The sequence below is a fragment of the Cygnus atratus genome, chromosome 10 (assembly GCF_013377495.2).
Source record: "Cygnus atratus isolate AKBS03 ecotype Queensland, Australia chromosome 10, CAtr_DNAZoo_HiC_assembly, whole genome shotgun sequence".
In the NCBI taxonomy this organism is placed as follows: domain Eukaryota; kingdom Metazoa; phylum Chordata; class Aves; order Anseriformes; family Anatidae; genus Cygnus; species Cygnus atratus.
Window position 1 is genome coordinate 6903127 of NC_066371.1, and position 27896 is coordinate 6931022.

General features: G+C 44.5%; 1 protein-coding gene across 27 annotated transcripts in view; it reads left to right on the top strand.

Annotated features, from left to right (window-relative positions):
- MAGI1 (membrane associated guanylate kinase, WW and PDZ domain containing 1) overlaps nt 1-27896 on the top strand; it is a 326290-nt gene that overhangs the window by 251041 nt on the left and 47353 nt on the right. For 16 of the 27 annotated variants that reach the window (XM_035546638.2, XM_035546640.2, XM_035546642.2 and 13 more), the window contains exons 5-11: nt 1209-1419; nt 4951-5033; nt 8247-8285; nt 12548-12605; nt 14575-14663; nt 19000-19182; nt 19985-20605. In XM_035546638.2, the coding sequence (XP_035402531.1) occupies nt 1209-1419; nt 4951-5033; nt 8247-8285; nt 12548-12605; nt 14575-14663; nt 19000-19182; nt 19985-20605 (1284 nt within the window). Of the gene's footprint in view, nt 1-1208; nt 1420-4950; nt 5034-8246; nt 8286-12547; nt 12606-14574; nt 14664-15675; nt 15769-18999; nt 19183-19984; nt 20606-27896 lie in introns of all 27 variants that reach the window. The other 11 variants (XM_035546639.2, XM_035546645.2, XM_050712790.1 and 8 more) reach the window with 4 other exon arrangements.

Sequence of the window (27896 nt, forward strand, 5' to 3'; positions counted from 1 at the left end):
TTCCATATTCTTCCAGTTTATTATTTTCAGTATCTTGTCTTTTCGCCAAGGCAGCACACGGAGTAGAAATAGTGCAGGAGCTGCTGCTAATGGTCCCCCAAAAAAAACAAGGCTGGGGGCTTTGAGTTGAGGTCAGGTCTCCTGTCAGGAGAGCACGAGAGAGGTCTTGGCTGTGAGTTCTTTTGGTCCCACTGCTTGGGGACTTGGCAGCGTGACACCGATCTCATGCTCAGTGTCTGTTGCCCCTGGGCTGTACTGCAGACCGGTGGTCTCAGGGGATTTGCAAGGATTGCCACTGTTTTTCAACACCTTCAAGGGATGAACAGAAAAAAACTTTGCTAAACTAGGGTAATTTTGGATTTTTTTTTCTGTTGTTGCCAAAGTTTGTTTGTGAAGGAGTTAGGAGAACAGACCTGGTTTGTGGGAGTATTTACTGTGGTTAGGGATAGAGGGAATGGTCAGCACTGTTCCACGTATATAGCTCAAAACAGCATGGGTATAAGCATGAAAAATATTTCCGTATAGGGAGGAGGGCCAAATACATCATAAAATACTCCTGAGTGACTTTGGCTGGATGGATACAGTGAAGAGCCATGTAATAAACCTCTCTAGACAGTCAGAACAGGCACTTGTGAACAACATGTGGACGCACGGTGTGGTGCTGACATCCATTCTAATTTTTTTTTTAAGTGCACAAAAGAAGTTCACCATTATCTTGTTGGCTTTGAGCTTCAGGCTACCTTGTACACTTACAAACCCTCCTTTTGATCATTCTTCAAATGGGAAATTTTATTCTCCTAATCCCCGCGCCACAATTGGCGCTGCAGGAGTCAACCTGTAAGCCTGCTCAGAGCCCGTTGAACACATCCACATCAGTGAGCCCTGGCCTCAGACAGCCTGGAAGACTTTGGTGCCTCAGCAGGGCCTATTAGAGCGAACTCGGTAGCTGAGCACAAGCTCTGATTTGCGCTGGCAAGGCTCTGGCTGGCAGAGTGTGTGTGGGCAAAGCAAGCTCATCCCCGACTGCAAAAAGCCTGCAGTCTCTGCCCTCAGCTCAACTGTTTCTGTGTCGTGTGAATTAAAAGCAAGGAGAGGAAAATTCTAAGGATAAACCTGGAGAAGCAAATAGGAGGAGGAAAAAAAAAGTTGAAAATTTATGCGTTCAAGTAATTCTAACTAATCTTAATGAAAAATTCTTTAATCCACAGCAGAGTCTGGTGACCAAGACGAGCATAATACGCATATCGTAAGAGAGACAGCCCCACCGTCCGTGCTTGATAGCCACACCAACGTTCCCACCACGGAACCATCTCAGAACCTCCCTCAATACCTACCTCCTTCTGCCGAGGACACCCTAGGTCCTCTGCCGGAAAACTGGGAGATGGCCTACACCGAGAACGGAGAAGTCTATTTTATAGAGTAAAGCACATTTTTGTTATTCTAATTCCATCTCTCTCCCCCTGGGTACACCTCTGTGGATGCATTGTATGTGAATTAAATATTTAGTGAACACGGTAATGTTGCAAAGCTAAAAGTTCTTTACTGCGTGTGAAGGGCTTTTGCATTTCCTGATTGGATTAGCATCCAAATGACTCCCAAGTTCAAAGCCACGGGCAATTGCTTGTTTGATGAGGGCAGTTACAAAAGCACCAGACCCTTGGAAAATACGGGCCAGTTGTTTTCACGGGTGGAATGAAAGGTCCCGACTGAAAGGGCTGAGAGCTCATTTCTGGAGCCTGCCCCTGTGCGCAGTGCAGCAGAGAATTCCCCCGGTCACGTGCGGAGCCAGGGAACGGGCTTTGTGTGTTGTCCTCTCGTCAGAGCAAACAGGCCGAAGATGTTAACATGCTGCAGTGGTTTGCGGGAGGCTCGGCTCTGTGCAAAACAGGCACAGTGAGTTCAGAAAAGCACGGAGCACCTGGTGCTCTACAGTCTTCGCCTAAAAGCTCTGCGCTGTCAGCAGCTTTATGATGATATTGATTTTTTTTCATGCCCTAAATAATAGTCCCTAATTATACTTGTCTAGATTTATTGAGATAGAAGTAACTTATAAAATGGGACCTGTTAGTGGAAGAGATTTCTTGCACAGAGCTTAGCTAGACATTAAAATTCAATTAGCTTATGAAACTTGAGCCCTGAGCTGCGCGGGTGGAGGAAGGGGTGAGGAATTGATTTGGGCCCTGATGATCTGTGTGACGCGGTACTGGAAACTGAGCCTCTGTGTGCACCAGAAGGCGGTGACCAGTTCACACAGAACCACCCCCTCTGCTTCCATCCCTCTGGGCACTGAGGAGGTGGTCCTCATGGGTTCCCTCCAATCCGGGATATTCTGTGATTCTATAATTCTGTGATTCTGTGAGAGCTGCGCTGGATTAGGGCCGTATGGAGCAGTCCTCCCCCATCATCGAGAGAGAGGACTTCTGCAGGGAGCCGAGGAGAGGTCCATCAGAGCAGGTTTTCTTTAGGCCGCAGTGGCAGCAGAACTCATTAGAGAAGAGTGCCAGAATATTGGAGAAGCTGGGGGAATTTTGAGCTCTTCACCAGCTGGGAGAGGGCTGCTGCAAAAAGGGCCAGGGTGCTCTCGGTTACCTGAGAGGCTCCACCAAGCCCTACTGCGCGCCAAAGTCTAGGAGGCACAATGCAAATCCTCATCTGCTGCATTTCAGATGAAACTGAAATGTGTTCATTATCCCGAACGCGGTGTTCTGCCCCTCATTATGTCCTCAGGGTGCCTCGTTCTTTGACGTACTTTCTGGCTTTAATGTATATAACACAGCCTGAGTAATCGCCCAGCCAGCCTGCCATTTTTCCCCCTGGAGGAGGACAGATGCTGAGTGCCAAATGCTGCCGAGGCAGTCGGTTGCTCCCTTCTGTGTCCCCGCATGGGTCCTGCCACCCTTCCTTACCAGTGCTTCAGGAAGAAGGGGTGGTGTTGCTGCCACCAGTTTCCCGCAAACTAAAATCCATCCCCGCTGTATTCTCCATGCACGTTACCTGATAGCGGTGCAGGACTGAAGCACCTCAACTGATTTGTTAGACCTTTTGCAGGAGAATCGTGTACATGATGGAAAAGCATAGCCTGCGTACCCATCTCGCTGTCTGATGTGAATCTGATAGCACACCAACTGCTTCCCACCCCGCAGTGCAGACTGACCATTTTGAGGATGCATAGCACAGGGGGTGATTTTGTGCAGGGAAGTGTTAGTGCGGATGCAGCGCTGAGTGGCTGCAGTTCTATTAATTCTAAGGACAGCCTGAGCCTAGAAACAATTTACTTTGATTTGTATCAAATTAAGAGAGCAAGCTAATGAGCTGTGTGGACCCAAGCTGGCTCAGATGCCTGTACCATCATCTGCAGCACGTTGAGTTTATCAAGTCGGGGTGCTGAAGGGAGCAGTACGGGAACATCTGAGCTGCTTGCACAGAACCAGCACAGGTCCAGGGGGGGCAGAGCTGTGTGTCGGATAACAGATCCTGCTGGCTTGGAGCTGAAGTGATTTGGCCCCTGAGATATGTTTCTGCGGTGCATTAGTTGGGATTTTCATTACCCCAAGTATCCCTGCCCCTCGTTACTCTGCATGTAGATCTGTGCACTTCACAGGTCTGTCCCCTGAGCGTGGGATCTGAGAGGTGGTTAGCTAAATGCTTGGTGCCTCACCCAACCACGCAGTTGTGAGCCTTGGGTTAGCGAGGCAAGGTTGCAGGAAGTATGTAAATATTCAATTGCTCTCCTCCCACAGCTTTTTTTCTCAGCTAGGCTACAGGCTTCCGTATTTATAAGTTGTCAGAACCCCTCTGCTTTATTGCTGCTAATTTGCCTGACTTGCTCAATTTCTGCCATTCAGTTTTCCAGTTGGCGATTAATTGCTCTGAAGCGTACAGAAGCATTAAACGAATTTGCTCTCCTGCCTTGGAAGGGCTGAGTAGCAGGATGTGTAAAACAAGGACCTTTTATTTATGTTTTCGGATCCTAGGAGCAGGGCAGTCCCATGTTCTGGTAGTAAAATACAAGTTTGCTGGTCAGTTGTCAGCTCCTCACGGATCACAGCTCTCTTTACATCATTTCCTATGTCACGAGCCTGGTGTGAGGCTAAGGTTAAGTTTGTAAACCTCTCTGAGACCTTGAAAGAGAAGTAAATAGCATTACTATGGTATTGAAACCTAAAGCTCTTAAGCAGTGTTACAGGCTAAGTCAGAGAAATGATACCTCAGGGACCAGAGGTTTGTCTTTGCAGGTCCCGTCTAAGATGACATCAGGCTGCAGAAGAGGCATTGTATTACAAGCTTGTCTCCACATGCAAATTAAATGAAGGGAGAAAATAATTTCTAGAAAATGTATTTAAAGCTTTTTGGCAATGCAGCCTTCACCACTGGGACTGGCATCACGGTACTGCCAAGGGACTTGTGAGAAGGAAGAGTTGAAAGTGAAGCTGTTTGACTTCCATCAAAGGCTCTGACATTTTTGTGTGTGTAATTAAAAGTTGTCACTGGAAGTTTTGCTTTTGACTAACGCATGGGCCAAGTCTAAACAAATGTTAGGGGTCTTTTGCAGTGAGAAAGGTCACTGCATCTTTTGTGGAAGGGAAATTTCTCTTCTGTCTTTTCATCGAGAGGCAAATGGCTCATGAGACAGTTCCTGGAACTGAGAAACAAACCACCAAGACTAAAGTTTGGAAATTCATATTATAATATTGGCAACTTTCACATACATCCTGCCAGTCAGAAATGCTAATTTTTGTATTTTAGCTTTTTGTTTTTCACCTTTCAATGCCAAGATTCATGCATTTTGGTAGACTAGTTTGCAGAACATCAGATTGTAATGCTGCTTTTTCTGAGGTAAAAGTATGCCTTTAGGTCTATCGAATAATAAGGAGGATATATACTTTTCTGTCACTGATACTTCAGCTCTGGTTTATTAACAAAGGTCATATTTCCATTTTTGGTTTCCAGCCATAATACAAAAACAACATCTTGGCTAGATCCACGGTGCCTGAACAAACAGCAAAAGCCTCTAGAAGAATGTGAAGATGATGGTAAGAGACTGAAAATAGTTAAATAATGATGTGTTTCATCCTTTGGCTTTCTCCCTTTCCTTTTTCCCTTTTTGGTACTGTGTTCAGAAATGTGTAAATAATAATAAGATGGTTTATAAGTACATAGAGATAATATTCATTATGTTGTAAAATCACTGTCTGTGTGTGTAAGCTGTCGAGATGGCAGATCGTTTAATAAAAATCAGTGAGAGGTGGTCAAAGTGAGAGGCCTCTGTTTTTGCAAAGGCATTTAAATAGTCGCTGGTGCTGAACGAGCCTCGGAGCTCTCGAACGCTCACTCCTTGGATCGCTGTGTAGGAGGAAAGCGGCTGAGGCTCTGCGTGCTCCATTGTGTTACGCTTCAACTGCCTGTTTTACATGAATTGAAAGAGTTGTGTTTTTATTTCCTTGTTTGAGCAAAAATAACTCAATTGCTTCACTTTTAATGTTAAATTCTGACAGCGCACTTAGTGTTGTGGTTGTTGAAGACAAGTTCCATTTGAAATTGTAGATTTCTGCCACTGATTGTTTGCACTGAGGTAATTTTGTATTCCTTGAGATGTTGGAAATGCAAGCCACTGTCCAATGTAGAGCAGCCAAATGCAGGACTGCTAAAGGAGGTTCTCTCCCTGCATCCTTAAGGAGGCACTGGAAGAAAAAGGGACTCATGATAAAAATAATTCAGACATTTGGGAAAAACCTATGTGGAAATTTTGGTCTACTGACCAGAAAAGGTGTTGATGTTCTAGTGAATAGTTTCAACTAACACAATGGTATCATGGTAGACAGATAGTAAAAATTGAAAGGTTTATCTCATCAGTGTTGTTGCTGTCCTTGTAAAATTAATGTTCGTGATATGATTAACCTCCTACTGGTGTGAGTCAGCTCACTAGCGTTACATTTTTATTTTGGAAAAGGACCAATTCAGCTCAACCTTTTTACCGGCAGGTTCAAACCTGGCCCCCAGAACTGCTGTTACTATTTCTGCACGTGCAGTTTTCCAACCTCCTCCTCTTCTTCACGTGTGAGATTTTGCAGGATGGGAGAAGTTGTCTGTGCGGCCTTCGCTGCCATGACGAAGCAGGTCACCAGCTCTCTTGTGGGCAGTGCAGCGGTGTGCACCCAACCCGCGAGGATGTGCAGAGCTCAGGCACCGACCGAGCACGGGCACGCTGAGCTGAGACGCCTGCTTCACATCCTCAGCAGCTGGCGTCAGCTGTCAAGGAGCGAGCGGAGGGAGCTGGATTAATGAAGGCCTTGCTCTGGGCCTAAAAATGGATATGTCAGCGGGTAATCAGAACGGGAACAAAATTAAATCGGAGCATATGCAGGCAGAGCTCCCTCTTCCTTGCAGTTAAGCGTTGCTGGCAATTTCAGGAGGAGGTTGCAAAGTCTCAGCACAAGCCTTTTTCTTTCGGAGGGCAGTTTTCCCTGAAGCACAGCTTCTGCTCTGGCTTTCTGTGCCAGCAAGATTCCCGCTACGCCGATAGCCCTGGTGATGCCCCGCGCTGTGCTCTGAGCCGGGGCGAGGAGCAGCTGGCAGGATGAGCCAGCAGCGGGTGGCTGAGCAACTCCGCTCAACAGTTTTACGTCCCCTTGCAGAAGGGAAAGTCTTTTAAACCTCTTGTCCTCTCAGCAATTACAAGACAAGCATTGGGATAATTTATTTAATTGGGATTGGAAACATGCAGCTGGGTAATTTATTGTATTTAATTCGTAATTTTACAGAGTTGCAGCATTTTTGTTTATCAGGTCCTTAAAATTAGCTAATTTCATCTTCCCACGTGCCCCTTCACTTCATTCACTAAGTTGCTCATTAATGAACATTTTTAACGTTCAGTAATTAAAACAGTTGCTTCCTAGGTGCAGCCATGCACTGCACTGTTTTGCTTGGCTGCTCCGATCTTGCTTCACACATAATAATTATATTTCAAAGCACTAAAAAGAGAGAAAATTATTTTTACTGCATCGTGGAAGTTTGACATTTTTTGGCAAGGGTCGCCGTCGGGTGTATTTCCACTGAAGTCAGTGGGACGCCTCCATTTTGTTTGTGTTCTGTGTGTGTGCGTGAGTTTTCAGGCTTGACCCCATCCCGTCTGTGGTTTTTATAAATGTTAGATGTTTTTTCAGACTTGTTTGGTGGCAGTTGTCTTGTGTTCTTTCTTCGTCAGGACGTGTGTCCCTGGCCAGTTCCGGGTAGGTTTGAGTTGTTTAGGCTATCAAAGGAAATTGCAGATCATATTTCATGTTAATGTTCCTAAACAACTGTTTGGGTAGAATCTGTTGCAGGTTGTGGAAGTGTTTTTAGGTATCCAAGTTTTCAAAAGCAGTGCCATGACACTACATCTTCTGTTTGCTTCTGTCATTCATTTACGTGGCTTATACCTTACCGTACTAGGTCCAAGATTGTTTTTACCATCTTTGTTCTGGGTTTGTCATCATCCTTCATTTTCTGACTGCATTATTATTATTTATAGGCTAAGCAATACTTTAATCATCTGTGTCACTGTTAACTTATGAATATGGAGCAGATAATGATAAATGGAGCAACAGTGAATATTGATGGGTTTGTGTGTTTGAAAAATTGTGGTCTTTGTCCCAGGTGCCTCTAAAAATGGAGAATTCCTGTCTTTGCCTCACCAGTGCATCAGGACTTTGGTATGGGCCTGTGACTCCAGTTAAACGAGGCACTTTGCTTCGTGCCTATCTTAAATCATCCCAGCAGTTAAAATGAAGTCAATTGGACCTTGTATGCACACAAATTTAGGTACCTTCTTGAAAACCTTGCCACGTTAGTTCTTATTTAGATACAAGGTTTTTCCTCTCAGATTTCTTCATTGGTATTCAGGTCTGGCCTTCTGATAGATCCTTGTGTCTACAGAAAAGATTATGAAGGTCGGCCCATGCAGATCTGAGGGAGAAGCTTCACTACAGAGAGAAGAACACAAATGTATTACCTTGCCACATCAAACCGTGGCATGAAAATAGTCAATTGATACATATATTCTATTAACGCAAGAACCAGTTCTTTCATTATATACACGAAATCCATCAATATTCTGGTCACTGGAATGTGATAAATGGAAAGCTTGGGCTCAATCTGGAAAACTAGTGCTTGTTCTGCTGTTTGCTGGAGGGAATTTCTTGCTTGGTGCTGGTATCTGAAATTTTCTTTTAATTTTTTCTGTCTCATTTACTGCTCTTCCCTTGGAGAAGAAGGGGTACACACGGAGGAACTGGACAGTGAACTAGGTAAATCATCCATCTCTTGTTTTGATGTGTGACTTCAACTGCACAGTTTTAAGCCTTTAATTGCTTTCTCCTTTGTGTCATTTTGCATCTTTCAATTTTGTTTTTCATTTCAACAAGCCTAATTTAGCAACAAAACTTCCCTAGCCCATAAAGGTATTAGTCTTCCCCTAGTCTCAGATCTACAGTAGTTTTTGTACTGATTCAGAGTTTGAGGAAAGCTAGAGGGCCTTAATTTTGCAAAGTTTGTTTGAATTTGCTTCCTTCTGGACTCTGTAGAAGTTAGGGGCTTTTACATTGGTATCACTGGCTTCAGGGAAAGGTTCAAATGTGCCAAAGTTGAAATCAATTAGCTGAAGGACGAATATATTTGCCAGACGAGAGAAACAAAGTGTGATTTAGAAAGTTTAAGTATTACACAGGCTGCTTTTGCTGAGCTTGTGAATGAAATAGCAGAACATTTTGCCTCAGTAGGTGATTTTAAAAACATGATTTTCAGTGATGTGGTACATTTTTATTTGCTGCATCCTTTTGTGAAGTGTGCTGTCTTGATATCTAATCTCAGCGGTGCTCGTTCTGTTATCCTGATGGTGGGGGTAGTTGTTATTTCTGTTCAGCTATGCTCTAGTGCACTTTGAAAGCTGAAAGGCATAAGAGATTGCATAGGATTTTGTTTCCACTATTATTGCTTTAAAGACGACTGTATTTACAGTTCATAGTTCTGCATACTGGAGGATTGTATTACCAGAGAATTAACCTCCGCTTTCTGTAATGACTTGCAAGTTATTCTGCGTCCCGCTTTGGTGTGATTGATATGGCATTGGCAGCCAGCAGCTATTGACTCACTTTTAACACTTCTCCAGGAACTGTTCTTTTAGATAATATACCTGGAATAATGCATGAGAAGAAAGGCTGAAAAACAGATGCAGAGAAACTCATTAATTGATAAGCCTGACCCCAGTTCTGCAGGCACTTAAACACACAAGTGTTTTGCTTGAACATCATGAGATGTTCTCTTTGTTTTAATGCAGATAAGCTTTATTGAGATCACAGCCCATTGATATGCTGTTGAGATTAGCAAATATTGCAGTGTGAAGAAAGACATTTTCAAATGGTTCAGTTACAGCAAAGTTAGTGAGGGGACATGAAGACATATGGCCTACTCACTAAGTGCATCAGTGCTTAGCATTAACGTAGTGCTGCTGGATATTTAGCTCTGTAGTGTATCTGCAGTTTTTTTTATAAATATGAGAAAATCAAAAATTGAAACATTTTTACACCTTTTGAAAGAGATGGACTGCATATGGAGTTATAGATCACCTCTCCTTATGTTATCACCTCTCTCTTTACGCAAAAAAATTTGCCTTTGGAGTAGAATTTGTCATACACTTGGGCAGATCCTCCTGGACTCACCTATGTGGGGAGCAGTACGAGCTGGGTACACTGAAGTCATCTCCAGCTGCTTTATGTGATGCGTGGGAATGACTAAAATCCCTGGTTGTTGGAGGATTTTCTTTGTAGGATTCCATCTATCCCCTCTGTAGGATAGGATACTAAACAAGAGCATCTCAGTAGGAATCTATGTATTTACCCCAGTCTTAAAAGTGTGAGATTGGATATTTGTCCATTGAATTTACCTGCTGACAAATTCTCTGAGTCTTCAGAGTGCTGCGTGGGTGTACCAAATTAAAAGCTGTATGGCTCACTCAGACTCCTAATGATGCAAAATGTTTTTGGAAATCTTAAATTTATGAAAAATTTTAATACGCTGGGTCATTTTCAGTTTGGCAGGAGAGGTAGAGAAAGGTGATGAATAATTTCAAGCAGCTGAGAAGCTAGACTGTGCAACATGGCATAAAAATTACTGTTTTGGATGGCTGTGGAGATTATTGGCATTAGAGAAATTTCCGTAGGCTTTTAGAAGTCCAAAAGTGCATTTACGTAATCAGCAAGTAATGTGTTAAAAATTGCCATTTTTTTTTGTATTGCTACTTCTAGAAACCTAGACACACATTCCTCAAATGGGAAGCTGCAGAGATAGAAAACTGTCCAGGAGCCTGAAATGACTTGGGCACAATACCAGTTTTGGGGTTAAGGAAAGTGCTGATTTTCTGACTTTCCATGAAAGTTCTTTAAAAGAAAAGGAAAAGTAAAATTTAATACGAAAACCTGTTCTGAACAGAAGCAAAGCAAAGCATTTTTGTTTGAACTGTAAAAATCAAAAGCACTTAATAGTCCAAAATCAACAAAAGCTACTAAGCAAGCAAAATTGTGGAAAACTCGTTTCAAGGCATTTGTGCGTTACATCTCCCTTCCCCCATTAATTCCCCCCACCCTACCCCACCCCCAGCTTGGTTGTTACCATACTACTTTCACCGCAGTGCAAATTAAGAATGAAATGGCTGCCACAACTTGCAATTTTCCTGATTGCTTGCTAGGTCTTAATTTAGCTGCACGGAAACTCTTTAAGCCAGCCCTGGAATGCTTTCACCATACGGGACTCCTTTGCAAACCAGAGCGTTGTCTTTGCAAAAAGACTTTCAAGATTGGCCGTTTGCTTTCTAACTTTTACTCTCATGCAGTCGTCTTCCTTGCACGGCATGGAGAAATACCAGTTTCTGAAGCATTCATTTCAGATCAGTCTTCTGATAAACTTGTGTAGCACTCTTATGCCCAAAACTTAGCACTGGCTTGCATTTAATTGCTTATGTCTCAAGGAATCCAAAGATGTTAAACCCAGTAAGGATGAAATAATGATAAGAATGAAAAACCTACCTTATATCTGCAAATAAGGCACATGTGGAGCAAAAACCCTGAAATCAATTTAATCTGATCTTCAGCCAATTCCGAACACAAACATAAACTTTGAGTAATTAGTCCATGTGTGTTTGTATAGATTCTGTTCGTCTCCAGTCTGGAGATGTTTCTATCCTTATGGCAACAGAGCTAAAGTCTGTTAAGGCAGAATTAGATAATTACATTTATTCTAATTAATTGGGCCATTGTTGATTGTATTGGCTGAGAAATTGATACCATTAATGAAAATAAATCTTTGCATTTGATAATAAACAAGCACTGATTATTTACTGTTGGTCTCGTCAGTTTAGTGATAAATTTTGAGGAATTATTTTGCGTCAGATATGTGAACTTATGTTATCTGGCAATGACTTTTTTAAAAGAATGAATGTGCAGAGGCTGTGGGGCAGGGAGCACACTTGCACAATCCATAGCATGGTGGAGCTTTCTTTTGAGTTGAATTACAATATTGCATAAACGTACCACACTATCTGATGATTATTTCAGTACCCGTAGCCAATGGGAACATTGTGTTCAAATGAGTGGGACAAGGATCAGGCCCTTAAGTAATACATACAGCTTTAATAACCCTCAGTTGGATGCTGAAGAGATTTTATTACATTCCCTAATTATAGCTAAAGTACTATATGCAGTCTAGAAAATCAACAAGAACAAAAGTGGATACATTTCCAAATGTTAATTTCATCTTCAGAACTGTTTTTTGTTAATTATGCTAATTAAAAAAGGAAACCTCTGTTACATGTGATTATGGCAATATGTGTTTTTACATTAAGTACTATGCAGTGAAATACATCTGTGTGTGCCAGCCCCACTTGGGTGGTTTCCATATGCCGGGTGTTTACGTTAAATTCCCTTTGTCCCGTTCCAAGATGCACTTTTACGTTGGACTTGGGGCTGAGCAATGCAATGTAAATCCCTGGGAAATGTGTCAAAAATATAATTTTATCATCAGTGCTGAGCATAAATGGCCCTGCCCTGGTACAGAAGATAAAAGTGCTCTTTCTGTTAGCCTGCTACAATTGCCTGCTGTAACCTTACCCATCTTCATGTGCTGGTGTTAACATAAATCTGGCCTGTAGCCTGTGTCCATCCATTTCTGCTGCAGTGCCTCCACCCAGGGCCACTCTGCCTGTGATGGTCAAGCCGGGAGGATACTTGAGGCACTCCCAGAAAGGAAATTTATTGATCATTTGTTCATTTGATGCAAAAAACAAATCTGAAATTGACTGGCTGGGGCATCTTCCCACGCTAACACGGCACCAATGGGGCAGGTTGAGATGTCAGTGCAGCGCTACGCCAGCCTTTAAAGAATGCTGTGATCGTTCTGGAAAGCGTCTGTAGCAATATCTGAGCTGTTGCTGCTGCTGAGTGTATGCTGAGCAAGAGCAGGTACCTGCCAGAAAAAGATCCTGCGATGGAGGCTTCAGTAATGCTTTTTCTATTTCCAGAGTTGCCTGCTGGTTGGGAGAAAATTGAGGATCCCGTATATGGTGTCTACTATGTAGAGTAAGTGCTGCTCTCCGGGTCTGGGGTGGCTGGTGGGTGAAGAAAGGCTTTCCTCTGCCTTGCATTCCCCATCCTCGGGTGGGCTCTGCTCAGCACCCTGCTCAGGGGAGGCAGGAGCACCCCAGGGGCAGGGCGTGCAGGAGCCCCAGCATCTCCCAAAATGCCTTCGTCCATAGAGCACTAACAAGCGTGCAATCAGCCGAGCTCGATCCCTTTCATCCAGCACTCTGCTCACAGTACCGGCATGCAAAGCAGGCTGCCCGTTCCCCTCAAGTGGCTCCCGAGGAGGAATGGAGGAGCCTGCGTGGCCGCCCAGCCACAGCAGAGGTTCTTGCACCGGGCTGCGTTGCTGTGACTAGAGTCATGGGGTCAGGGCGACGCTCTCCAGAATTAGAACAGCTTCTTCTCCATCTAGGTGACAGACCGCTCCCTTGGGAAACTGGAGAGCTGAGTTTTGTTTCATCATTGACCCCATAAAATGAATTTTTAATTATGTGTATGCTCTTGTCTGCTAGGGTGGCTTACGATAGCCCTCAGAATAGACATGCAATACAATTTCTGTCTGCTTTGGCTCAGTTCTGACCCTACCATCTGTGCCTAGGGAAACAGGGTTAGCAAACTGTGTAATTAAGGCTTGACATTTATTTACCAAAGACATCGAGAATATTTTTCGGCTATTAAATCCCATGCCAAGAGGTCTTTCCACCCTTTTTTCTTGTCACTTTATATATACTTGTCTGGTAGTTCTGTGGCACTCCTTACTGCTGTAATTAAATAGAAAAGTAACAGCAATGAGACGTAAGTTTATTTTACTTACTATCTATAAGCTAGCAAGATGCTCATAATTTGAGCGTTTGTCTCTGTCCCTTCCAGTTCAGGCACTCCTCTATTATTACTTAATAGTTTTTTGAGAAACAACTTTATGATGAAAAAGTTTAAATTGTAGCACTTTTTGAAATCCTTATAATTATTCTTAAGTTTCTGAAGCTGTCTTGAAATTGGAAACCTTTTACAAAATTCACGAACTAGGTTTTACCTGCTTCTTTGTTTGGTTAAATATTGATCTTTAGCAGAAAAATTCTGAACAGCACTCTACAATGCTTGTATCATAATTACTTGAAAATGTGTTTGCTTTTTAATAAAGACATGTGGGATAAAAGACTATAAAATGAAAAAGCCCTTAAAGGTAAACTTTGCCTTGGACACAAAGATGTGTGCATTAAGCAAATGCAATTAACACTACCAGTCCCCTGGCAGTAGGAAGCGTTTGTAGTGATGGAGAAACTTTTACTCTTGTGTTGTTTCTTTTTTTTTTCTTCTTGAAATTGATAAGAAGTGTTAGCTCTAAACACTTTGTAAGGGTCAAAAGCACCCTAATGGCCCTTGAAGGAGAGCAGCTGATGTTTCACCAAATGCTGGTTTCAGCAGGGAGTGTTTGCTGGTGGCCAGTGCTGAATATTTTGATCCATTCAGAGCCCAGCTTTTCAGCCCACAGCCTGCATCCCAGCAGATATTTTTAAGACACTCTATTAATAGTGTGCATTGATCAGGTAGCTGGCAGATGTTAGCAGGTATTGGGTTTGTGTTTGTTTTTTCTTTTTTTTTAACTTCAGTGAGCCAGGGAATGACTGCACCTACGGGAATCAGATTAAAGTGGGGATGATACAGGCCTGTCTTTTAAAATACAATCAGGCAAGGGCACCTTTCGTGCTTTAATCTCACTATTTTACAGAACAGATCATTATTTTAATGTATTTGAAGGAATTAGCCAGTGCATCGTATCAAGACTGGAATCCGCTTGTTTTCTTAAGTATGTTTTTGGCACAATTAGGTGAGCATTGCTCCACATAGGTTGCTGTTTGTATCATTTGGAGTTTTACTCCTTTCCTCAGCAGAGTTTAATACCTGATCGTCATTCCTGCTTGTCACATAAAGGATTTCCTAATTCTTTGCTCTCTTTCTTCCCCAGCCACATCAACCGGAAGACACAATATGAAAACCCAGTTCTTGAAGCGAAGAGGAAGAAACAGCTTGAGCAACAGCAACAGCCACCCGAAGGTTGGCACCACCGAGGGCTTGGTGGTTGGGGTTTTCTTGGGGGAATGTGCCTTCCCACACTTTGGCAGCACCGTGCCAGTGTTTTTGTCCTTCATTTTGAGGCCTTAGAGCATTTAAAGGCAAAATGACGTGCATAGAAAAGTTGCATGTGCCCTTCACATAAGATGAAGAAAATCTAAATCATCTAACCACTTAAATGTCCTAGCTTTCAGGCCTGTAATGGGGAGAGATGTTTTGTTTTTTTTTTTAATGGCCTTTATTTCTGGGAAGTTTCTAGGCTTCCGAGAAATAATGAAAGTACACGTTTTCTTCTTTAATCTGCTGTATCGAGTAGCTCACTATAGCTGGTGTTGTTCCAATCTGCACTGGGACATGTAGTATACTGAAGGGGATGAGGAGCAGGCATTTTACACGTACAGTAGAGAAACCTTTCTACATGGGGGAGTTCTTGACCCAAGGATTTTGGATGTTGTCAAGCTCTAGTATCTAAAGTAATTTCATGATTTCAGAACGCTTTTTTCCTTTTTTTTCTTTCTTTTTTTTTTTTTCTAAAGCAGTTCAAATGCAGTGAGATGCCCGTGGGTTTATTTTGGTACTTTCATAGCTTTCCCATCCCTCATTCAACAACAGTTACTGTCCAAGGGGGGCATGATTTAGGCCTCAGCATTCCTCCTGCCACAACATCATCTCTTCTACTTAACAGTCAGGGTGAACAGATGTGGGCTGTGAGGAACAGATTTAATATAAATACTGAGACTACCTAGATGCAAATGAAGTCCCAAGTATGAGCGTGAGGTAGCGTATCCCAGCAGTTGACCTGGACACAGGGAGTCCTCCAGAACAGGTTTTTGAACATCCCATTCATTTTATTTCTTCTCTCCGTGACTCTTTCCACTCTTGCCATGCTTCTCATGTTTCCTGTGCTCAAACCTTACACTCCCAGTGTGTGTACATGCACGAACTCGTAGTGCTGATGTGAAACAAGTAATATTTCCCTCTCTGCCCTCTCCAGAATGGACAGAGGAGTGTCCATCTCTCCCACCACCCGCTGCTCCAAACCATGTTTCAAACAACCAAGAGGCAGTTCGGGAAGCACCAGTGCAAGGTAACAACCTTGTGAAACCAGTTGTAAAAGTGCAACAAGTTTTTTTCACACAAATTAAATTCCCTCAGCCACAGTAAAGGGAGTATCTCCATGACTAGTGTCATACACCAGGGCATGTGCCTGCTCATCTGAATTACCCTAGACTTTGAGACTAGTTGTTTCAAGACGACATCTGTTGCCAAATGTGAGAGGCAAATGAGATTACCTGCGTGAAAAAAGGATTGCAACTGTTCTCCCATGTAGTGTTCCAAATCTTTAAAAAGGCATGAAAGCATGAGTTACATCAGTGGGTTTTAACAGCAACTGCTGCTGGTGGATGCAAGTGCAAATGGGAGGAGAACTTTTTCTACAAAGCTGTATGGGTAAGCAAGGATTAGACTTTTATATCTTGTAAACACTGCTGAGTTTACAGTGTGGCTCTTATAGTAAGATCAAGAGCAAACAATTTTTTTTCTGTTTATACAGGGCAACCTTCCCTCCCCAAATCAACACAAAATCTTCCCATATTTTAATATGATGAAGACACAGACATCCACGTGAAAATTTAAGTTTGAATGCCTTTAATGTGAAAGGGGTAGGAGCTGGGAGGGAGTGATGAGGAGGGAGTGATATTAGGTCCAAATACTATGGACCTACTTTGAAGTTGAATTAAATGTGTGCAAGCACTATAGGGTATTACAGCCCTTTTTATTAGTGTCGGTGGTCTGTGTACGGCCAGCCCCTCACAGAACAGTGGCTTGTCTTAAAAACCTTGCCAGACAGGACAGGAATCATTCCTGGATTAGCAGCATGAGTGGAAAAGTTTTTGGATCAGGTTGCCAGCAAGAGCAGAGTTTCAATTGTACCTGCTGCAGTACAAGTGCTCTCTGGTTACAAGTGGCTGTAAGCAAGCTGCATCTTTAGCGACATCTAAATTGCATCGCACGTGTGCAGCATTGCCCTGGTGTGCAGGAACCAGAGGATGAGGAAGGTGAGAGAAGGGGACACAGGAGCATGTCATCCTGGCAGAGCCACGGGAACAGGCCCCAGGAGCTGGGAAATAACTCTCTAGCTCTGCAGGTCAGCCACGGTCTCCAAAGGCAATTCTCACAAGTGAGATCCTGGGTTGCCTTTTCTGCCATGAAGAGCCAGGGCGTGCTCTCTGCTACAGGTGGCAGCAGATCTGACCTTCTGAAATAGCTGTTCCCGATTTGACAGTATCCAAACCCCCCAGCACATTCACAAGGGTTATCAGAGTGTGTTAGGATAGTCCAGACTGGCAGCAAGGAAAAACGCAGGAGGTCTGGGGGCAGTGCCCTGCCCACCAGGCATCTGGTGTTTGTTATCTCATCAGAGTGCCCCCAGATAGCCAGTCCTCTCCAAGGAGCCATCTCCGAATGCCACATCTGCCTTTCACACTGTCAGGAAGGAGCAGGGCTGCCCAAGCACCCATGCATGGCAATGCAAAGGACCCATTAGGAGCCCCACTCAGCTCTCTACCCGCTCCTGACTGCCATCCACCAAAATCCTACAGCAACACTCCAAGAAAGTGTTAGTGTGTCTCAGCACCACTCTGAGTGATGTGCCCTGATACCCACTGATGACTCCCTCTCTTCCATTCCTTCCTCTTTCTTTCTCAGTGCTGCTCCTTCTCTCGCTCCCCCTTTCGCAGCAGCTATTTCCAGCTTCCCTGTCCTCCTGCCTCATGCCCAGGGGTTTCCATCTCCCACCGGTGGCACTGCTGGTGGGGATGTGGGCACAAGGAGCCCTCCCTGTGCCTCTGGCACTGCTCTTCCAGCTGGGATTTTGTGGATACACTCATTTAAAATGTGAGCCCCTCCCAAATGCTGTAGGTGGGACATAGCCTGTGGTGCTACCACCCGCTGTTACTACAGGGCGAGTTCACGCTGTGTTTGTATGCAGAAGCTGGCAAGCTCTGCCTGTCCTGTTCAGCTTTTGAACCAGAAATTAGCAGAGGACCAAGCCCTGCTACATGCTTCCTCTCAGCTGTGTTTTTACCAGCGAGGCTGGGCTGCACTCAGCAATCAAGGCACATTTCTGCACCTTGGGTCCTGCCCGCGGTGTGCGGGATTTCTGCGCTACCCTTCAAAGGCAGAAGAGTATGAATCCTCGCACTTCCCCCTCATGAATAATCTTCAAATGTACGGTTTTTTTTTGTTTTGTTTTGTTTTTTTCCCCCAGTCAAAGGCTTACAAGCCTCGCTCAAGGTCTGCTTTCTGAGCAGAGCCCCACGGCTATGCCGCCGAGGTTTTTTGAGTGTGTGCCAGCTCTCCTGGCTGCGCCGCACGCTGCTGCTCCCGGAGCTGTCACCAGAGGGCTTAGTGGCACAGTCGTTTCCCCTCTAAGCATTAAAAACAAGTGCAAAGGTGTTTAGTGTTGGCACTGTGAAGTACAGCAGCTCTGACTCCTCCTCCAAGGCTGTGCAACGTGCTCTGCGAGGATGCGCGTTTGGTTTTGGAGCGCCTTGTTCTCTCTTAACCGTGATCCCGGAGAGCTTTAGCAGCCTCCGGCACAGCCACCCCGGTCCCAGGGTGCTCTTTGATCCGTACCTCACAACGGCAGTGCTTTATCCGCAACAGGCAAGGAGCAGAAAGAAGAGAGTCAGACATCAAGCAGGGTCTGAAGCACAACAGCAGCACCTCCCTGCCCTTTCAGCAGAGGTCGTAGGGCGGTAGCGGTGGCGGGGTGGGCAGGGGATTGTGCTGGAGGGTTGAGCAGTGTCTCGCCGCAGCTCGGAAGCTGCTTTTTGTTTGGTGAGTTGGGAGAAGGCCAAGGGGAGGAAAACAACGGTACTCATTTCTGCAGCAATTCTCACTACAGACTTTGTAGGGGGCAGATGTGCTGCCCCCATCCCATCCTTACTGGGACGGATGTAACCACCTCAGGACAGAGATAAGACACGTATCTAAGCCAGCACTGCCAGCTTTAATATATTCCATTCCCCCCAAAAAAAACATATTTCCCCCCGTGTAGCCTCGGGGCTTTGGTATGCACAAGCACAGCTAACAAAGCAGCTGGTAATAGGAGGTTTTTGCTCATTCCTTTTACTGCATGATTGGTCCCAGGGAAACAGGTGGAGTGCAACGAGGTGCCAGGACAGCAGAGCCAAGCTTGGTCCCAGCCTGGCTCACCGCTGTGTCTGTGCACTTGTTAGAACGGGAAGGGACAGAGGAAAAACAGATCAAATGCTCTTGCTTGCCTGTTCATAGATTTTCCAAACTTCCTACACAGGGAAACCTTTTTTTACGAGAAACCCTTCGGAGTTGAAAGGGAAGTTCATCCACACTAAGCTAAGGAAAAGCAGCAGGGGGTTTGGCTTCACTGTCGTTGGAGGAGATGAACCAGATGAATTTCTGCAGATCAAAAGTTTGGTGCTCGACGGCCCCGCAGCCCTGGATGGCAAAATGGAAACAGGTACTTTAAATCAAAATCTCCACCACCACTTTGATTTACGTTTTTACAGGTGGTTTTATGTGCAATTCTTAACGACCTTTAGTCCTCACCTTGTTTTGGGGGAAAGGCATTCGGCTTTCCAATTCGCAAGCAAGGAAGTGGGATACATTGAGGGGTATACTCTAAATCTTCGGTGTTTTTGTAGGGTTGCATCACTGCACGTTGTATTTATCTGCCATGGCATGCACCCCTTCTCCCAGCTTCTTGCAGGATATGGGCAGAGGAGTGCCCACCTGCGCATCGCATGCTAAAGATCCTTGTCTTGCAGCCACAGCCTTAAAGAAGTGAATCATACCTAGAATTCGGGCTAAAGTACGCTTGAGACATGCTACGTGGTGCTGTTTTTGAGCAGTTGGTATTTGAGCCTTCTGTTACAGCTCTCATATGCTCTCAGTTTTGCTTCTATCGTATGTCAGTGTAGCACAGGGTGTAACAGTGAGAGCTGGGGCTTCACAATAACTGCTAAATGGGCTATATATTGTCGCTTGAATTTATTAATTTTTGCATCAGCCAAATTCCGCTTTTGCTTTCAAAAACATTTCTGTACATGAAGGCTTTATGCCGTGAATCCTTTATGTGCAGATAATTCTTGCTTGCCCAAATGTGACTGCTCCTTTTCCTTGCAAAGTGTTTGGGTGCTGCTCTTCACCGGAGTGGTACCTGTGGGTGCTGTGGACCAGAGCTCGCAGGCTCCACTTCCCACGTTCCTGCACAAACGTGAAGCTGCTGTATGCATTGGTCTGTCTGTCTGTGTCCTCTGCAGGGGACGTCATAGTCAGCGTGAACGACACCTGTGTGCTGGGGCACACTCACGCTCAAGTAGTGAAAATCTTCCAGTCCATCCCCATCGGTGCCAGCGTGGACCTGGAACTGTGCCGAGGCTACCCCCTGCCCTTCGATCCCGATGACCCCAACACGAGCCTGGTGACGTCCGTGGCGATTTTGGACAAAGAGCCAATCATTGTGAACGGGCAGGAAAACTACGACTCCCCGGCGAGCCACAGCAGTAAAACAGGGAAAGTAAACGGCACAAAGGAAGCGAGACCCAGCAGCCCGGCTGAGGTCTCCTCCAACGGACCCCACGGCTACCCCAATGACACGGTCTCTTTGGCATCCTCGATAGCAACGCAGCCTGAACTGATAACTGTGCATATAGTGAAAGGGCCCATGGGCTTTGGCTTTACTATAGCAGACAGTCCCGGCGGGGGCGGCCAAAGAGTGAAACAAATCGTGGACAGCCCGCGGTGCCGAGGCCTGAAGGAGGGCGATCTCATAGTCGAAGTGAACAAGAAGAATGTGCAGAGCCTCACGCACAACCAGGTGGTGGATATGCTGATTGAATGTCCCAAGGGAAGCGAAGTCACGTTGCTGGTGCAGCGAGGAGGTACGTTTCCGAAACTGCTTGCAAATCTTTCTCCTTGAAACGAAACAAAAAACCTTGCGTGTCACAAAAGACCTGCTCTCGTAAACTTCTCTGTTGAAATGGTTTGTGGCCTGAGGTGTAGGAACTGCCGCATGTTGTCAGTTGTTAGGTCACATAGATGGTTAAAATTATTGGGGTTTTGATGCTGCTCTGAGGGGAATGTGCATTAGTTTCTGTGCGCACTTGCACTACACACGGCTTCTGGTAGGGGGCAAGAGGGTGGTGTGGCTACAACTTTACTTACATTACAAGCCTCAATCTGCTCATAAAACTTTATTCATTTAAAGAATAAGGACATTTCCTGAGCTGTTTTAAGGGGTGAAAGAAGCTTGTAATATGTTCTGTGATTTGCAGTGTCCAAAGACAGATATCCATGGACTTTTCAGTATAGAAAGGACTTTTCACTGGGGTACAGTTGGGGTTGGAGGCAGAGGAGTTAAACTTCTCCAAGTTGTGAGCAACTGAAATATTTCTTCTTGCCATATTCATTTGTTGGCAAGTGGGAGCTGAGCTCATTTTTGGTTGCGTTGCTGAGAGGGCACCAGCAGGTACAAAAAGTGTCCTGCAGTCAGTATGTCTGCAGTCCGGGCATGGGCATGCAGGAGCCCTCTGCCACCCACAGAGTAGCACACCCTGCCTCACGTAGCAGGCTCTTGGTCTGCAGATTAAACTTACAGGGAGAGAGAGCGTGGAGCTTGCAGGGGTCGTCCAGGTCAGCTGCTGAGCACAAAATCGAGAGCAGAGGGGCCAGCTCTCCCCTGTGCCTCTGCTCCCTGCTGCAAGGAGGGAGTAGCCTGATGCTGGCCCTGCAGCTCTGGCGGAGCAAAGCCCTAGCCCCAGTGTGCTCCCAGTCCCATGTGGTGCTTTGCACAGACAATGGCAAAAATGAGCACATGGGTGCTCAGCTGGCACGCTGCAGGGACAGAGGTAAGCTGAGAGGCAGGTGCTGAACGCAGCCCCAGGCAGCCTTGGGGGGAATGCTGGGTATGAAAGCACTTCTCTAAAACCCTCCCAAAGTGTTTTGATTGTAGTCAGTTGGCAACCAAGGCCAGTCCATTTAATGGAGGCACGCTGCTTTCTGAATTTGCAACTCTGGTTTGCTGTTTTTGAAGTCCTTTCAAGGATTGGAGGGCACCGATTCTGCAATTAATAGCAATCCCGGAGAAAGCAGTGCCTTTCTTATACTCCTTCCTTTGCAAGTGCCTACTGTATTTTTGTATTTTGGTAGTAAATTAAAAAGCACAGAACAGAATATATTAAGAGTTCTGCAATTTTCGAGGTGTGAGTTCCTTAGAGACTTTCAGTACTAGATAGGTTTAAAAAATGGACCACAGTCTCATGATTAATATATGTATTTTGGAAAAAATATGGTTGGAAGAAAGATAGGAGCTATTATTAATCCTCCTTGAGAGCACATATATATCTGGTACCACCATACATTAATTATTTGAATTGTGGCTGACATTTAATAATTCTCCTTGTGCCTTGAAGGCGTAATGAAAAGATTTGATGAGGAAATAAAAGCAGAGTTTTAATAGGATAGTAAATAGTTCCCTGGTAATCTTGCTGAATCTCATATATTTTTTATTGAATTGAGATACTAAACACATGTTGAACATTTGCTGTCCCCTTCCCACGTAGGTGCCATATCAATCTCCTTGAGCTCCCTCCCTCCCTCCCTCCAGGTCCTGACATTTCTCTCTCAGTGCAGAGCACTTGCAGCTCCAAATTTCATGCTCTCATGATACAGGACTCTGAAACTGTGGTGGCCCTGGATCCAGTTAGTCATTGAAATGTGTTTTTTTCCCCCCCCACCCAGAAAAAAGCTGGACTAAAAGGCACGGAGGCTGTGGCACGCAAGCCAAGCAGAATACACACAGCGGTAGTAGCCCACCATCAGAACCAGTCAGGTTTGTTAAAAGCTCGAGATGGAGGTGGCTAAAACATACTCAACACTCAGTGCTGCTGCATTTGGGTCCTCTCTCCAGAAATTTTGCCTTGTGTTAGCTCTGCTAAGTCTTTTATCAGAAGTACCATCCCCAGACAACGTGCTGCTGTTTATTGTGGTCCGATTACAGAAATGCATTTGGCCCCTGTGCCTGATTCAGGGCTCCTGAAGCTGTTCTTCTTTAGCTTCACTGACAGTTGTCCTTTCCTCCTCCTCCCTCTGGTGTCCAGTGAAGAAAGTGCTCAGATGCTGCCAGGCATCCTTGCATTAGCCTTGCATTTGCATTCAGCCAGGCATTGCAGGAAGCATCCCTGTAACACTACGTCTGGTGCTCAGAGCTGTCGAAGGGATTTGTCAGAAGTGATTACTAATCAGGCAGAAAAATATCAGCAAAAGACGGGTAATATACAGGAAAAGCTCTGCCTGCTCCAAGCTGCTCGTGCGCTCCCAACAACGAGGTTTAATTGTTAAAATGCAAACCCGCAGCCGCTGAGAGCAGCCTGGGAAATATTTCCTGTAAGGCTGGCTTGGGGGAGCAGGCGAGTCCTGCAGGTGCTCCGAGGGAGGAACAGAAGGAGGGTTTCAGGGAGGATGGAGCTGAAATGCCCCCTCTGCATGCTCAGCTGCTCGTGTGTCATCTGAAAATCATTTGTGGGACTCGTATGAGATTTGGGGGGGAAAGGTACATTAAGGGAGGGATGATGTCATGTCATTTTTTTGCTTTCGAGAGGCCTTACCTATGTTCTGTTTTCAGTTTATTTTCCCCTTTCTCCTCCCTTCCCTAGGGCTTGATTATATTCTTGCTGTTGTTTTCCTATCTCATCCCTACACAGTGCTGGAAAAAACCCCCTAAGCCCATCTCACGGTTTGGACTTCAACATTTGAGGGGTTGAGGAAGGATGAACTCGGCGCAGAGGCAGGGGCAGGATGGCTGCTTGGGCTGTACCTGAGAGCAGATTGAAAAGCTGCCTTTGCTTAGCAAAATGAAGGGACAGAGGGGGGAAAATTATTGTCTGTAGCTATTAGGCAGGAGAGAGAGAAGATTCTTAAACCAAAGAGATCTTGGCTGAGGAGCAAATGGGTGTTGTCTGGCCGTGAGTAATTTAAAGCGGTAATAAGAAGGAAGTGCCGACCCATCAGAGTCTGTAAGTCCAACTGGAGGAGGCAGGAAGCCTTTGCTGGCTGAAGGTGAAGCTCAGCAGGTTTGAAGGGGTTACGACACGGTGCTTGCACTGGAGGAAGAGATGCTTGACAGCACAGGAGGGCCATTCGAGGCCTGACTACAAAGAACTGCCAGCGCTATTGGTTACAAAATGCAGAATTAAGGAGAGGTTTTTGTCCCTGCGATGCACAATGCCACTGCACATCTCATTTATTTTGAAGAATTATTGTTAACAAGGCCACAAAAAGGCACATCTTTATTTTGAGTATTTGTAACTGAAAAAGGTTATTTAAACATTGAACCTACCAAGTAAACAAAGTACTTTCCCCCCCCAAAAAAGGTAATGTTTGCCACTTGAAATCCATTTTTCATTGAAATCTTGTTGACGCGGAGTAATGGACTGAAATCAGCAATTCTCAAATACCTCACCATTCTGCATAGATTCCATTTAGAATAAAAGCAACATTTTGTCAGAATAATTTCCTTGCTTCCCAAGTGACTTCTGTTCCAGGGAGCTGTGTCTGTGCTAGGACGGGCAGGGGACTGCTTCAGAAGAAGTTATTCTGCAAAAACTACTGGGCTGTATTTATCTGGGTCGGTAAGAACTAACATTTGTCTCAGTGAAAGCAGCTGCATGTTTTACTGATGTATTTTGCAAATTACCTCAAATTAAAAAGGATTTTTTTTTTCAATTTTAGGTTAGTCTTCAGTACAAATCATCCAACAATACTGTGACTGCTTTGTGTTGGGTTACAAGACTTAGGCTGAGCAGTTTGCATACAGGTTTGAATGGGCAGTTTCCTTTCCAAGCATTCACGGTTGGTGCTCGCTGGCATCTCTATTGACCAGAAGGCTGAAAGTAGCATAAACCTTGAGCCTGATCTATGTAATCCCCTCAAAGGTGTGTTCCCACGTCATTGGAGATCAAAGCCAAAGTGTGCAGTTGAGATGTCACTCACATGTCACGTGCAGATCAGTGCAGTTTCTGGTTGCTTTCCCTAGTGCCAAATTCACATTAAACCAGGGAACAGAAATCACTCTTTTGAGACATAAATGGTACGACTGTTGGAGTTTCAGAACCACGTGTATTTTATGGGAGGGGGAGACTGAGCGACATCTACCCGTGTGAATGCCGTCAGTGGGCACCTGAGTGCTAACCTCCATGTAAAAGCAGTCAGTGGTGAAATCTCTATTTCGGGTTCTGTTGAATGGAAGATGGTTGTGGGGAGAGATGAGGCAGGAAGGAGTGGGGAGGCCCCTGTTGGGTAACCCTGCTCGTTTGCTCCTTGACTCAGCCTTAAGAAGGTCCTTGCGATACATATAACTACAGCAGAGGTTTATAGCAACAGAACGAAATCACAGAGCTTGAAAGCAATAAACCTATTAAGTCTGCTTAGCTATATGAAGCCTCCCTTGCTGTTCCAGAGGTACTCTTGGCGTGTGAGGCTAATTAACCTCCACCACTTCCCATGGAGAGGAGTTAACTCCTTCCTCTTGTGCCAAAAATGAGTGCTGGACTCAACTGCTCTGGACTCGGAGGGTCTTTCAGTAGCCTAAAATGGGAGGACTTTTTTTTTTTCCTCTCTCTCTATTTATCTTGTGTTTAGGCCCTTGAAACATAATATAATAATATAAAGATTTTTGTCTTTTTCTTTATGTTGCTGGCTGCAGCTTCAGGCTCCCCCCAGCCAGGGCAGAGAGAGTTAGAAGATCCTTTAGACATGGTGGGAAAGCTTTACAAACAATATATCGTAACAACTTACAATTGCACGCACATTATAACAGCGTGATTGAAATCAGACTGCTCTTTGAGATCTAGAGTGTCAAAATACAATGCTTGGGCGTAAGTTACAGCGACACTGAGCACAAGTACCCAAACCGAGTGAGATCCATTACCACTGCTGGGTTCAGAGGACATCTCCTCCCTTTTTTCTGCCCCCTCCATAAACCCCTCTCAGTCTGAATTTTATAAGTGAAAATGTTGTCTTTGTACTTGTTTATTGAGATCCCTCTACCCCCACAGAAAGGGAACTTTACCTTCCTGTCCCCACCAAAAGTGTTGGAAAGCAATCCTTGAGTGGTAAGAGCCAAAAAAAAAAAAAGTCTAATCTCACAGTGTTGGAGTTAGAGCTCCTTTTCAGTTGCTATCCCTAATGATGTAAAACCATGGTAATTAGAGTTGCAATCAGCTATTCAGTAGAGGCTTGAACTGTTTTGAACAAGCCACTCACTTCTGTTTGCCCTTTAGGCTTGCAGTGAAGAGCGAGCTGAAAGTCATGCCACTTACACATCTAGCTGCCAGAAAATCTCAAACTGCCTTAGCAGCTGCTGAAGTAGAGGAGAAGTGAGTCCAAACTGCTTTTAGGACAAAATCACAACCTGGGAATCGGATGACCGTTACCACAGAGCATGTTTGCCTGTGCCAAAGCTTCTGGAAAGGGAAGGAAAGTTCAGGGTTTCCAGCAGTGTTTTCAGTTCTCAGCACAGAGGGAGCAGAGCATTATACTGGGGTCTTTGTCCCACGCTTGGATCCGCAGGCACCCCCATGAAAATCCACCTCTCTGAGCTCGGAGCTGCCGGTAAGGATCGTCCTGCAGCCCTCCCTTGCAGTGGGTTTCTAGCCCACCACGCTGTGACATCTTCTTCCCTCGCCAGAAGCAGGAGCAGACCTAATTCCTCTCTGCCATATGGTGTGCTCAACTCACCTCTACGGTTCTGAAAACCCCATTTCAAGTCGTCTCAATTCTTTTTTGCCTCAGCCTCCTTCCCTTCTGTCAACCACCACCAGCTCCCAGTGCTCCCAGTACCTTCTGCTCAGGTGTCTCCCATCAGGCCTGTTGGCTCTCAGCAGTTTGTCACTCCGTGCAGGTTATTTTGACGTGCACACTGTAAAACGCCTGATATTGTAGTGCTACTAACACCATCCAGAAATAACAGGTGGGGATATACTTTTTTTTTTTGATCGCTCACAGGTGCACATATTTATTTAGTAAATTATGTTAAAAAATGAGAATTGCAGCATGTTTAAAGAAATATATGTACATGTGTAATGCCAAGATTTATTTTTCTAGTTCTTTTTTTCTGTTTCTTTTCTTTTTTTTTTTTTTTCTGTTTGTAATGTCAGGGCTATTGCTTTGCGATTCCAGACTTACGTATTTCCTGATTTAATTGGGAACTTATTAGGCATTTAAAAATCTGCCTTCGATCATTTTCTGTTGTTTAATTTTGTTACTATTTCCTTTAAATAGATTTGCCTTCAAAGAAGGAAATCAGATAAGTAAAGTTTTTGTCTACAAAATGCATAAAAGTGAAATATTTTTAAACATTTTGCAATGTTATATTTCTGTTTTCAAAAAATAAATAATCCTAGTACAAACACATTGCTTAAACACTACATCAGGTTTGATATAATTTCAACACAAGCTGCCTAGTTTCCATGAGTTATGGTGCAGGAGAGGAGCTGAGTTTGGAGAACCTTTGTCTGGGAGTAGATGCATCTTTTTTTCCAATCCACTGAGTCAGTCTTTGCTGTTCTCTTCTCTCTGTTTAGCAGAATTATGTTCAAACAAGGCCAAAAAAGCTGATGAGACTTTAAAACAAGTTTAAAGCAAGTTTTGATGTCACATTTACTATTCTCTTACAGTCTGGTTAGGGACCAGTATATCAAGGAGCAGGTACAAAAATCAGTTCAAGTCAAGAAAAGATGAAATAAAGGAAACGTTACACGTTGCGATATTTTTAATAACAAGTTTGAAGTTCATAGCCCTTATTAGGATTGCTTATATGCATGCATTTCGATGCACTGTGCAAGTTAATTTTCCTCTGAACAGCTCCGGAGCATTAGATGTGCCTTTTTGGGGCAATGCAGTGTATTGTTATGCAGTACAATACTCTGATCACTGATAATTGGTTTTGTAAAGCAAGCTAGCAGGAACTTGTTTTTCTTTGTGATAAAAATAAGCCAAACTTTACATTTAAAATCAGGTCGTCTTATAAATAATGTAGTATTTGGGGATTATGCAGTGTTTTTCTCCTTCAAAGTGCTTTACAGGTGTTAATCTTAGTGACATTAACCGTTTGGTTTTGATGATCTGAATTTGGAAGGCTTGGGACAACTGTTTTTACCAAAAGCATGAAGTTCT